This window comes from Balaenoptera physalus (assembly GCF_965194825.1).
Source record: "Balaenoptera physalus genome assembly, chromosome: 8".
Classification (NCBI taxonomy): Eukaryota; Metazoa; Chordata; class Mammalia; order Artiodactyla; family Balaenopteridae; genus Balaenoptera; species Balaenoptera physalus.
Window position 1 is genome coordinate 58,124,041 of NC_138887.1, and position 13,898 is coordinate 58,137,938.

At 35.4% G+C, this 13,898-nt stretch overlaps 1 protein-coding gene across 1 annotated transcript in view; it reads left to right on the forward strand.

The window, feature by feature from the left end:
* The window catches only part of VWDE (von Willebrand factor D and EGF domains), a 59,263-nt gene extending 50,212 nt beyond the window's left edge, over positions 1-9,051 (forward strand). Inside the window, 1 exon segment of the mRNA XM_082473922.1 lies at positions 8,378-9,051. Within this exon segment, the coding sequence (XP_082330048.1) occupies positions 8,378-8,601 (224 nt within the window). The 3' untranslated portion in view covers positions 8,602-9,051.
* The last annotated feature ends 4,847 nt before the right edge of the window (positions 9,052-13,898 follow it).

Here is a 13,898-nt window from a genome sequence, read left to right on the forward strand (position 1 = left end):
GTATATTATATTAATATTTTGTGTGACATAGATAACTCCAAATTACGGTCTGTGGGTTGCCAGTGAAGTTCTCTTAGGTGGACTGAAGAAGGTATTTTTTTTTATTTTAAAAGATCTTTTTTTTTTCCTCCAGTTTTATTGCAATATAATTGACATTCTGCACTGTGTAAGTTTAAGGTATACAGCATAACGATTTGACTTACATAAATCATGAAATAATTACCACAATAAGTTTAGTGAATATCCATCACCTCATATAGCTACAACATTAAAGAAATACAAAAAAATGTTTTTTCCTTGTGATGAGAACTTTTACTGTCTTAAAACTTTCATATATAATGTATAGCAGTGTTAATTATATTTATTGTGTTGTATGTTACATCCCTAGTAATTATTTAACTTATAACTAGAAGTTTGTATCTTTTGACTATTTTCATCCAAGCGGGAATTGGATAAAGAAGGTTTTAATGTAAGTTTAAATGTTTTTCCATATTATAAGGTAGGTATATATCTATCACGGAAATTATAGAAAATATGAAAAAGTTTTTAAAAATTAATCACTCCAAATTCCACCACCCAGAACTAGTTTCTGCCTTGATTTTAGCATTTTAGTTATTTCAGTTTTAGTCATAAATTTTTACATAGATGGGATCGCAGGGTATAAAGGAAAATCAAATTTAATGCAATTTTGAAATTTATGAAAACTTGAAATAACATGTTAAAATATTAACAAAGACACAGCCGGACGACTGGACACAGAGGCGGCCGGGCTCCCTCAGGCTCGGACTGTGCTCGCCGCCGCGACTGTGCTCGCCGCCGCGCAGAGGCTCAAGATTGACAGCTGGCCGGAGCAGCAAGACCTGGTCAGCCACACGGCTCAGAAGAAAAGGGAGAAAAGAAAAAAGAAAGGAAGAAAGAAAAACCGTGTGGATGAAAGGCTCCTGGTGCTCCAGCCAGGCATCAGGGCTGTGCCTCTGAGGTGGGAGAGCCAACTTCAGGACACTGGTCCACAAGAGACCTCCCAGCTCCACGTAATACCAAATGGCGAAAATCTCTCAGAGATCTCCATCTCAACATCAAGACCCAGCTTCACTCAACGACCAGCAAGCTACAGTGCTGGACACCCTATGCCAAACAACTAGCAAGACAGGAACACAGCCCCATCCATTAGCAGAGAGGCTGCCTAAAATCATAATAAGCCCACAGACACCCCAAAACACACCACCAGACGTGGACCTGCCCACCAGAAAGACAAGATCCAGCTTCATCCACCAGAACACAGGCACTAGTTCCCTCCACCAGGAAGCCTATACAACCCACTGAACCAACCTTAGCCACTGGGGACAGATACCAAAAACAACGGGAATTACGAACCTGCAGCCTGTGAAAAGGAGACCCCAAACACAGTAAGATAAGCAAAATTAGATGACAGAAAACCACACAGCAGAAGAATGAGCAGGGTCAAAACACACCAGACCTAACAAATGAAGAGGAAATAGGTAGTCTACCTGAAAAAGAATTCAGAATAATGATAGTAAGGATGATCCAAAATCTTGGAAATAGAATAGACAAAATGCGAGAAACATTTAACAAGGATGTAGAAGAACTAAAGAGGAACCAAGCAACGATGAAAAACACAATAAATGAAATTAAAAATACTCTAGATGGGATCAATAGCAGAATAACTGAGGCAGAAGAACGGATAAGTGACCTGGAAGATAAAATGGTGGAAATAACTACTGCAGAGCAGAATAAAGAAAAATAATGAAAAGAACTGAGGAAAGTCTCACAGACCTCTGGGACAACATTAAACGCACCAACATTCGAATTATAGGGGTCCCAGAAGAAGAAGAGAAAAAGAAAGGGACTGAGAAAATATTTGAAGAGATTATAGTTGAAAACTTCCCTAATATGGGAAAGGAAATAGTTAATCAAGTCCTGGAAGCACAGAGAGTCCCATACAGGATAAATCCAAGGAGAAACATGCCAAGACACATATTAATCAAACTATCAAAAATTAAATATAAAGAAAACATATTAAAAGCAGCAAGGGAAAAACAACAAATAACACAGAAGGGAATCCCCATAAGGTTAACGGCTGATCTTTCAGCAAAAACTCTGCAAGCCAGAAGGGAGAGGCAGGATATACTTAAAGTGATGAAGGAGAAAAACCTAGAACCAAGATTACTCTACCCAGCAAGGATCTCATTCAGATTTGATGGAGAAATTAAAACCTTTACAGACAAGCAAAAGCTAAGAGAATTCAGCACCACCAAACCAGCTTTACAACAAATGCTAAAGGAACTTCTCTAGGCAAGAAACACAAGAGAAGGAAAACACCTACAATAACCCAAAACATTTAAGAAAATGGGAATAGGAACATACATATCGATAATTACCTTAAATGTAAATGGATTAAATGCTCCCACCAAAAGACACAGACTGGCTGAATGGATACAAAAACAAGACCCATATATATGCTGTTTACAAGAGACCCACTTCAGACCTAGAGACACATACAGACTGAAAGTGAAGTGAGGGGATGGAAAAAGATATTCCATGCAAATGGAAATCAAAAGAAAGCTGGAGTAGCAATTCTCATATCAGACAAAGTAGACTTTAAAATAAAGACTATTACAAGAGACAAAGAAGGACACTATATAATGATCAAGGGATCGATCCAAGAGGAAGGTATAACAATTGCAAATATTTATGCACCCAACATAGGAGCACCTCAATACATAAGGCAAATACTAACAGCCATAAAAGGGGAAATCGACAGCAACACAATCATAGTAGGGGACTTTAACACCCCACTTTCACCAATGGACAGATCATCCAAAATGAAAATAAATAAGGAAACACAAGCTTTAAATGATACATTAAACAAGATGGACTTAATTGATATTTATAGGACATTCCACCCAAAAACAACAGAATACACATTTTTCTCAAGTGCTCATGGAACATTCTCCAGGATAGATCATATCTTGGGTCACAAATCAAGCCTTGGTAAATTTAAGAAAATTGAAATCGTATCAAGTATCTTTTCTGACCACAACGCTATGAGACTAGATATCAATTACAGGAAAAGATCTGTAAAACATACAAACACATGGAGGCTACACAATACACTACTTAATAACGAAGTGATCACTGAAGAAATCAAAGGGGAAATCAAAAAATACCTAGAAACAAACGACAATGGAGAAACGACGACCCAAAACCTATGGGACGCAGCAAGAGCAGTGCTAAGAGGGAAGTTTATAGCAATACAAGCCTACATGAAGAAACAGGAAACATCTCGAATAAACAACCTAACCTTGCACCTGAAGCAATTAGAGAAAGAATAACAAAAAAACCCCAAAGCTAGCAGAAGGAAAGAAATCATAAAGATCAGATCAGAAATAAATGAAAAAGAAATGAAGGAGACAATAGCGAAGATCAATAAAACTAAAAGCTGGTTCTTTGAGAAGATAAACAAAATTGATAAACCATTAGCCAGACTCATCAAGAGAAAAACGGAGAAGACTCAAATCAATAGAATTAGAAATGAAAAAGGAGAAGTAACCACTGACACTGCAGAAATACAAACGATCATGAGAGATTACTACAAGCAACTCTATGCCAATAAAATGGACAACCTGGAAGAAATGGACAGATTCTTAGAAATGCACAACCTGCCGAGACTGAACCAGGAAGAAACAGAAAATATGAACAGACCAATCACAAGCACTGAAATTGAAACTGTGATTAAAAATCTTCCAACAAACAAAAGCCCAGGACCAGATGGCTTCACAGGCGAATTCTATCAAACATTTAGAGAAGAGCTAACACCTATCCTTCTCAGATTCTTCCAAAATATAGCAGAGGGAGGAACACTCCCAAACTCATTCTACGAGGCCACCATCACCCTGATACCAAAACCAGACAAAGATGTCACAAAGAAAACTACAGGCCAATATCACTGATGAACATAGATGCAAAAACCCTCAACAAAATACTAGCAAACAGAATCCAACAGCACATTAAAAGGATCATACACCATGATCAAGTGGGGTTATCCCAGGAATACAAGGATTCTTCAATATACGCAAATCAATCAACGTGATACACCATATTAACAAATTGAAGGAGAAAAACCATATGATCATCTCAATAGATGCAGAGAAAGCTTTCGACAAAATTCAACACCCATTTATGATAAGAGCCCTGCAGAAAGTAGGCACAGAGGGAACTTTCCTCAACATAATAAAGGCCATATATGACAAACCCACAGCCAACATTGTCCTCAAAGGTAAAAAACTGAAACCATTTCCACTAAGATCAGGAACAAGACAAGGTTGCCCACTCTCACCACTATTATTCAACATAGTTTTGGAAGTGTTAGCCACAGCAATCAGAGAAGAAAAAGAAATAAAAGGAATCCAAATCGGAAAAGAAGAAGTAAAGCTGTCACTGTTTGCAGATGACATGATACTATACATAGAGAATCCTAAAGATGGTACCAGAAAACTACTAGAGCTCATCAATGAATTTGGTAAAGCAGCAGGATACAAAATTAATGCACAGAAATCCCTAGCATTCCTATACACTAATGATGAAAAATCTGAAAGTGAAATTAAGAAAACACTCCCATTTACCATTGCAACAAAAAGAATAAAATATCTAGGAATAAACCTACCTAAGGAGACAAAAGATCTGTATGCAGAAAATTATTAGACACTGATGAAAGAAATGAAAGATGATACGAATAGATGGAGAGATATACCATGTTCTTGGATTGGAAGAATCAACATTGTGAAAATGACTCTACTACCCAAAGCAATCTACAGATTCAATGCAATCCCTATCAAACTACCACTGGCATTTTTCACAGAACTAGAACAAAAAAATTCACAATTTGTATGGAAACACAGAAGACCCCGAAGAGCCAAAGCAATCTTGAGAACGAAAAATGGAGCTGGAGGAATCAGGCTCCCTGACTTCAGACTATATTACAAAGCTACAGTAATCAAGACAGTTTGGTACTGGCACAAAAACAGAAATATAGATCAATGGAACAGGATAGAAAGCCCAGAGATAAACCCATGCAAATATGGTCACCTTATCTTTGATAAAGGAGGCAAGCATATACAGTGGAGAAAAGACAGCCTCTTCAATAAGTGGTGCTGGGAAAATTGGACAGATACATGTAAAAGTATGAAATTAGAACACTCCCTGACACCATACACAAAAATAAACTCAAAATGGATTAAAGGCCTAAGTGTAAGGCCAGACACTATCAAACTCTTAGAGGAAAACATAGGCAGAACACTCTATGACATAAATCACAGCAAGATTCTTTTTGACCCACCTCCTAGAGAAATGGAAATAAAAACACAAATAAACAAATGGGACCTAATGAAACTTAAAAGCTTTTGCACAGCAAAGGAAACCATAAACAAGACCAAAAGACAACCCTCAGAATGGGAGAAAATATTTGCAAATGAAGCAACTGACAAAGGATTAATCTCCAAGATTTACAAGCAGCTCATGCAGCTCAATAACAAAAAAACGAACAACCCAATCCAAAAATGGGCAGAACACCTAAATAGACATTTCTCCAAAGAAGATATACAGATGGCCTACAGACACATGAAAGAATGCTCAACATCATTAATCATTAGAGAAATGCAAATCAAAACTACAATGAGATATCATCTCACACCGGTCAGAATGGCCATCATCAAAAAATCTAGAAACAATAAATGCTGGAGAGGGTGTGGAGGAAAGGGAACACTCTTACACTGTTGGTGGGAATGTAAATTGATACAGCCATTATGGATAACAGTATGGAGGTTCCTTAAAAAACTACAAATAGAACTACCATACGACCCAGCAATCCCACTACTGGGCATATACCCTGAGAAAACCATAGTTCAAACAGTACCAAAATGTTCATTGCAGCTCTATTTACAATAGCCAGGACATGGAAGCAACCTAAGTGTCCATAATCAGATGAATGGATAAAGAAGATGTGGCACATATATACAATGGAATATTACTCAGCCATAAAAAGAAATGAAATGGAGGTATTTGTAATGAGGTGGATGGAGTTAGAGTCTGTCATACAGAGTGAAGTAAGTCAGAAAGAGAAAAACAAATACAGTATGCTAACACATATATATGGAATCTAAGGGAAAAAAAAAAAAAGGCCATGAAGAACCTGGTGGCAAGACAGGAATAAAGACACAGACCTACTAGAGAATGGACTTGAGGATATGGGGAGGGGGAGGGGTGAGATGTGACAGGGTGAGAGAGTGTCATGGACATATATACACTACCAAATGTAAAATAGATAGCTAGTGGGAAGCAGCCGCATAGCACAGGGAGATCAGCTCGGTGCTTTGTGACCACCTAGAGGGGTGGGATGGGGAGGGTGGGAGGGAGGGAGATGCAAGAGGGAAGAGATATGGGAACATATGTATATGTATAACTGATTCACTTTGTTATAAAGCAGAAACTAACACACCATTGTAAAGCAATTATACTTCAATAAAGATGTTTAAAAAAAAAAACACAATAAAAAAAAATTAACAAAGATTAATAACCCAATGGGAAAAACAGAAAATCTCCTCAAAATATTTTCAAATGCTCAGTAATTACATAATATCAAAACTGGTGATCCAAGTGTATTGTAAACTGAAATAGCACAATTGTAAAATGACTGTGCCTTTTTACTAGAAATACCTGCTCTGCTTTTCATGTATCAGAGATTCTGCATATAATTTTTATGACTCTTAGACTTTATTAGTAATTGCTATTATAATTTACACATTTCTCATCCTAGGAAAATATTTTCGAAGAATTCATTAAGTACTAGTACTTACATAAGAATTATGTGCTCAAAAATAAATAATTCTCATTGAAAGTTAGATGTGATAAAATGCTAGAAAAAAGAACTAGCAACTTCAGTTTGGGCTACTCATTCTGGAGAGAGTTTGTATGGAACATGACAGAGAATGATAAGATGCTAAAAGCACATTAATGCGGAAATATGCTCCAGTAATTGTGGATTAAGGTACTCTGAGCACAGCCTGAAGATGTGCACCCTGTTTTTGCACCTTGTGTTTGCACCTTGTGTTTGCACCTTGCACCTTTATATGAATTTTTTAAAGTCCCCCTCCTCAAAATGCTTTACTTCCATCTGTCTGGAAACAGTCTAAATATTGATGATGTTATTTATACAAGATGTCTTACTGCCATCTTCTGGAAAATTGTTGTAATAAATATTTGAATCTATGATGTCTGTGATATGAACAGTGCTTCCTTAGCTGTGGAGCCTTCTGCATTACATAACCTGCTCAGCCATACACAGTATCTCTGATGAAAACACACCTTTCAATGTTGCATTTATATTAAAGGGAATATTATTCTTGAATTATGCAAGCTTCCAATATGAGCTCTTGAAAGAGATACCTCTCCCATGAAAAATAACTGTATTGTATATAATTTTATATTCCTATTTTTTTAGTCAATATTACTTAAAAGCATTTCCATGTCCTTAAAGATGTAATTTTAAATGATATATTAAATTCCATAATATAAATACTATAATTCACTTGACATTTCCTCTCATATTGAACATTTCTGTTATTTACAAATTGTTACTATTATAAGCATTTTTCTCTGTAGGTGGGTAGGTAGAAAGAAAGAAAGAAAGAAAGAAAGAAAGAGAAAGAAAGAAAGAGAAAAAAAGAAAAGAAAGAAAAAAAGAAAGAAAGAAAGAGAGAGAAAGAAAGAAAGAAAGAAAGAAAGACAAAAGATAAATAGACATAGGTATTTAAAAATTGCATAGAGAGAGATTTTAAAGAAGAAATTTCTAGTACAGACAGTGTGAAGATCTTTAGGAAGCTTCCAATAGAGTTGTTTCACATTAAACTTCCATTGATAGTATATAAAATTGTCTGTTTTTCCATACATTGGTCAGTACTGAATTGTCCCTTTTAAATTTTTGCTAAAAAATTTTTATTATAAAGCAAATTATGAATGCTATCTTATATTAATGATTCGAATCTTCTCTCTATAGAAAACAAAAAGATATATTTTAAATACTTTAAAATGTAGCCAATGAAAATTCTGTTTGCTTTAATAATATCTTTATAAAATATTGAAACTGTTGTGTTGAGTTTGGGGGTGTTTTGTCTTTTGATATGTGTATGTATGTGTGTGTCTGCACGCTGGTTGCAGAAATATAGGAGTGCAATTGGTCATTCATAGATTCTTATGACTATTTCTATAGTCAAGTTGCTGAATAGCTTCAGACCATTGGAATAGAATATGTCACAAGCATTTGTGTCAAAAGGTGGTAACTGTAAAAACTTGTGTATTCCAGCAATTTGCTATCAAAAGTGTCTTTATGGAGGCAGATGCGTACTCCCCAACATATGTTTTTGCCGCACTGGATATACTGGAGTCAAATGTGAAAAGAAAATACAGGTATTTTACATTTTAAACAAAGTATATATTAGATATCGACATATGCCATCTACTCAGATATTCTACTTAGTGATTTTTACCTATCTGTTAATGTTTTATTTTCTTTTACTTCCAAAATAGAAAACATACAAGATTTTACTATTTGCCTCCAAAACTAAAAGTAATATCATTCTTGTGTCATTATAGAGTTATCTTATGATTCAAAATTTTGATGTGCACTTAAGGAATTTCAGTGTGTAGATAACAACCATCAAACATAATGTAATATATCATGGCACCAGAGCTGAAAGAAAGCAAATATCTCACAATATGGATTTAAGACACCAGTAATTAATATTTGGTCAAATACGAGGTAAAAAGGCCACCTTCACCCTTTTAAAAAAATTCCCCACTTTTATATCAATGAATCACGACTTCATTGATTTTGGTGGGGACGTGTTTCTGAACATTTTCAGTGGATCATATGCCACTGAAGCCTTGAATGAATATCCTCATCCTTTTCCCTGATAGTAGTTCTCTCTCTTCATTAACTCCCTATTAAAATCCATTTCAGGGAAAGCAATAAAAAACTCTTCAGGGCTTCCCTGGTGGCGCAGTGGTTGAGAATCTGCCTGCCAATGCAGGGGACACGGGTTCGAGCCCTGGTCTGGGAAGATCCCACATGCCGCGGAGAAACTAAGGCCATGAGCCACAACTACTGAGCCTGCGCGTCTGGAGCCTGTGCTCTTCAACAAGAGAGGCCGCGACAGTGAGAGGCCCGCGCACCGCAATGAAGAGTGGCCCCCGCTCGCCGCAACTAGAGAAAGCCCTCTCACAGAAACGAAGACCCAACACAGCCAAAAATAAATAAATACATTAAAAAAAAAAAAAAAAAACTCTTCATACCATTACAATTAGGATTTATTTGTATTTGGAAAATCAAGAATGCAAAGGAAGAAGAAAGGCTTTCTTGCAGTTTCTGAAGTTGCCCCACACTTAACTTACAAGGCCAGTGCTATGTAAACATCTATTTTAAAAGTTTCTGTGATCATATCAGTACTTATAAAATGAAACTGAATTTTTTAGGTTTCCAATCTTAAATTTCTAAATATCAATAGCCAAGATACTTTTTCAGTCCTAATTCCTACATATACCAGCGTGACTCTAATGATCACAAAAAAAAAAAAAAAAAACCGTTGCAGCAGAACTCTCCAAAAATTTCTTAAAGTTAATCTGTATTAGATTTAATTTAAAAAAAAAAAGGTCATGAAGAACCTAGTGGTAAGACGGGAATAAAGACACAGACCTACTAGAGAACGGACTTGAGGATATGGGGAGGGGGAAGGGTAAGCGGTGACAAAGTGAGAGTGGCACGGACATATATACACTACCAAACGTAAAATAGCTAACTAGTGGGAAGCAGCCGCATAGCACAGGGAGATCAGCTCGGTGCTTTGTGACCACCTAGAGGGGTGGGATAGGGAGGGTGGGAGGGAGGGAGATGCAAGAGGTAAGAGATATGGGAACATATGTATATGTATAACTGATTCACTTTGTTATAAGGCAGAAACTAACACAACATTGTAAAGCAATTATACTCCAATAAAGATGTTAAAAAAAAAAAAAAAGCAATTACAGGGACTTCCCTGGTTGTCCAGTGGTTAAGACTTCGCCTTCCAGTGAAGGGGATGCAGGTTCCATCCGTGGTCAGGGAAATAAGATCCCACATGACTTGTGGCCAAAAAACCAAAACAGAAAACAGAAACAATATTGTAACAAATTCAATAAAGACTTTAAAAATGGTCCACATCAAAAACAAAAATCTTAAAAAAACACACAATTATATGCTATTTAGCACTTCAAAAAACCCAAGGGTCATGAATATCAAAGTATGCTGGAGTATTATATTTTGAAAAATGATAAGGAATTTTCTTCCTGAAGTAAGATACTGAATCAGTCTGGCTTAGAGGCAAAGTGGATGTATACATATGTTTTTCTTCTAGCACTCGTGTTCATCCTGGAAGGATATGTCCCCCATTTTGAAAAAAACAGGATTATAATAGTACTATGGTTTGAAAACTAGGAAACAAAAGTTATTGAGTAACTATTTGATCAGCTATTGTTGAGAAAAATAAATATAAAAGTTTGAGTTACCTGAGTTTGAAGGCAGCCTAAATATAACTTATTTTATTTTATTTGAGATTTTTATGGCACAGAAAACCCTATGACCTCAAAAGCTTTTAACTCCACTTTGACAGACTAAACTAGGTTACTTCTCTATATTCTATTTTTTATGCATTTCTTTACTGCTTGAATCCTTCCTCATGTGATTAATAGCAGATCATCCTCATCCCCATTAATGTTGCTTCTGAGACTGCATCTGGAACCATATTAAGGAAAGAGAGAACAGAAGGTCATGGGGAAGGAGAAGGAAAACAAAACAGAAAGACTAGCCCAAGGACCACATGTCCTGCTTTACTATAACCTGCTCTCCCAAGTTCTTGTGGATTGCTAGAATTTCAATAAAAGAGACCAAGAATTACTGGCTAGAAACAAAAGACACAAAGAAAGAGGAAATGGGGAAGGATGGTGCTAAAGAGGGTGGGTTGGTGAACAGCTTTGAGAGGTTTCATAACTTGCTGCCTAGCTGCTAAGTGTACTTACCATATCCCTGCCACTTGTTTGCTCTGTGACGTTGGGCAAGGTACGCCACGCTGAGCCTTAATTTTTTTCATCTGTAATATGGAGCTAATAGTAACACCTAATCATGGGGTTGTTGTAAGGATTAAATATGTTAATATATGTGAAGTACCTAGAACAGTGCCTGGTATGTAGAAAATACTATGTAAGTTTGTTGGTAGTTGCATTGAATAGAGGAATAGAGAGAGGTGGAGAAGGGCAAGGATGGGCAAAGAGACTTGAGAGAAATGTTGCAATGTGTTATGAATATCAAAAGTCGTTTCCTGAAGGATATAAAAATTTTTATTTGGTTTTATTGAGCATGGATGTTTCTTGAATGTAACTCTGCCAAGATGGAGTCATGTAGTATCCAAGCTCCATTCAGTCACAACTGTTTTGACATTTAAATATGATCTTGATTAGATCTCAGTTTTATGAAAGCAGTATTTAGTCTCTAGTGGCAAACACAGAACCTGAAAGAGCTTTATGTATCATGTCAGGGGGAAGGAGGTAGCAAATAATGAGTCAGAGTTAACTGGCTTTTTAATATTTTTTGAAACTTGATTTCCCTCTTCCTACTACAGATAAAACACCATTGAGTAATATCAAGTGTAAGAATGGAAATTTTTATGCAGAAAAAACTGAAGTTAACTACTTGAAGTTTATTTGAACATCATTTTTAAAGCTATTTTAAAGGCCGAAGAAACTAATAAATATAGACTGGTCTTAGTTGTTAGAGAAAAGCAAAGAAGAAATCCAGATAATCAAAAATTTACTTTGAAATGTGATTTGATATTTACATATTGAAACGATGTTTCTGATATCCCTGACATTCACAATATTTAATAAACTGAATATTTTCCCAGTCCTTATATTGCGATGGTGTCTTTATCATCAGGGACCAGTCAGCATAACAGAAGCCATTTGATGTATCCAGATATAAAGTGTTAATGCAGAATTAGGGACTCTCAGGACTGTTGGAAGAGCTGGGGTAGATGGGGGAGGATAGGGTAGAGGTCAGGAAAGCAGCTGCTGAAGGTCAGAGATTGAGAATGAAGATGTCAGCCTGTTTCCAAGCATCTAGCTGCAAACACCTCTGAAAAAAATAATGGTTTCCTATTCATTTCCATCTTCTAACTCTCTAGAAAGTTTTTTTCATTGGTGAACTCTAACCCAGAACCACACAGAGAAGGGGATTCTGGAAAATGTAGACCCTAGCCTTAGAAGGAAGTGACAGTGGTGCCAAAGGGATGAAAGTGAGCTAACACAAGACATACTAAAAGTTCTGCATCTTATTGCTTTGGACTGTATTCCAGAGATAAAGCTATTACTTTTCACTGATAAAAACACCATACTTAGTATCATCTGTTTATTTTTCACCTCTACTCTTTCTGCTGCTCTGACCTGTACCATTTCTGGACAGAGGGGAAGAAATAATGTAATTGGGTGTTTTAAAGGACTTGCTTAGTCATTGTGTTTACGTGAAAATGTCTTTTATTTATCCGTTCTTTCAGTACCGTGATCTGTTTTGGTGCAGAAGCAAGAGCGAAACTATCACAAAATCAAATCCTTCTATAAATATCAAGAGAATTGGATGCTTAATAAAAGAAAATTTAAATGACATGACTGTTGAGGAAGTGGGAATGTCAACAGGGAATATACAAATAATTGAAAGATCTGTCTCAAAGATGAAAATAATTATACGTTAACTAGAGTTATAAAACTTCCTTTTCTCTACTATCTTATATTTGACCTCAAACTTTTCATTATCTTTTTCAAAAAACATTTTAATTTGAACATGCCTATTTCAAATCATGTAAGTTTACAAAACTCATTTTGTTCTTTTAAGTGGAAAGACTAAGCATTTCTAAGCCATGTCTAAAATTATAAGATAAAGTAAGACATTATTAGAAATTATTGCTAACTTTGATAAAACTCTTTTTAAGTAATAGCATTCAATGTCACAATTAAAGAGATTTTATCATTTCATATTTGCTGAAAGGTAGTTTTAAAGAATCATTTAAGAGAATATAACATGTTTTACTATGTTTTATTTTATTACCAAAAATACAGAAATATAAATGCAAAATAAACCTTTGACAATTAGTGTGTGCTTAAATTTTTAAGCTGCTGTGAAAATATGAATACTAGAAAGAAAAAAGTACTCTAGATAAAAGTGAATACTTTTTTAAAGTTAATAATTAGAATTGAAATTCCTACAAAAATAGTTAAATGAAATAGCTATAATTTTTAAACTGTTTCTGCTTCCTTTGCTCAGTATACAACACTGCAATTTTATCAGTAGCTTTACTAAGCTGATCTTCAGTGTACACTTTTTATGGTTAAAAAGTTATAATAGCTCAAGGATTTATTCTGACATGTCTAAACCAATACTTTAAAATCTTCATAAATATTTCCTAGATCCACACCAAGAATCCCAAGCTACAATTAAAATATTAATCAGTAGACTTTGCATTTATAATAGATTTAATGGACCTGAATATGCTAATAATGAAGAAATGTTATAGTTTACAGTTTACAGATTTTATATAAAAGCACTCCTTATGAAAGCTAATGACTCGTGCAAGTGGAAGTAGTGTTTTAGAAATATAATGTGAGTTTTGAAAAGCAAGTAATTTGATAAATTTATGAAGAAATTTATTTTTTTTCTTACTTCTTGGTTATATTTTCACATCTATTAACTTGAAAATTTTTTTAACCAAAATCTATTTGGAAAATATTTTGAAGATAATGAGTGT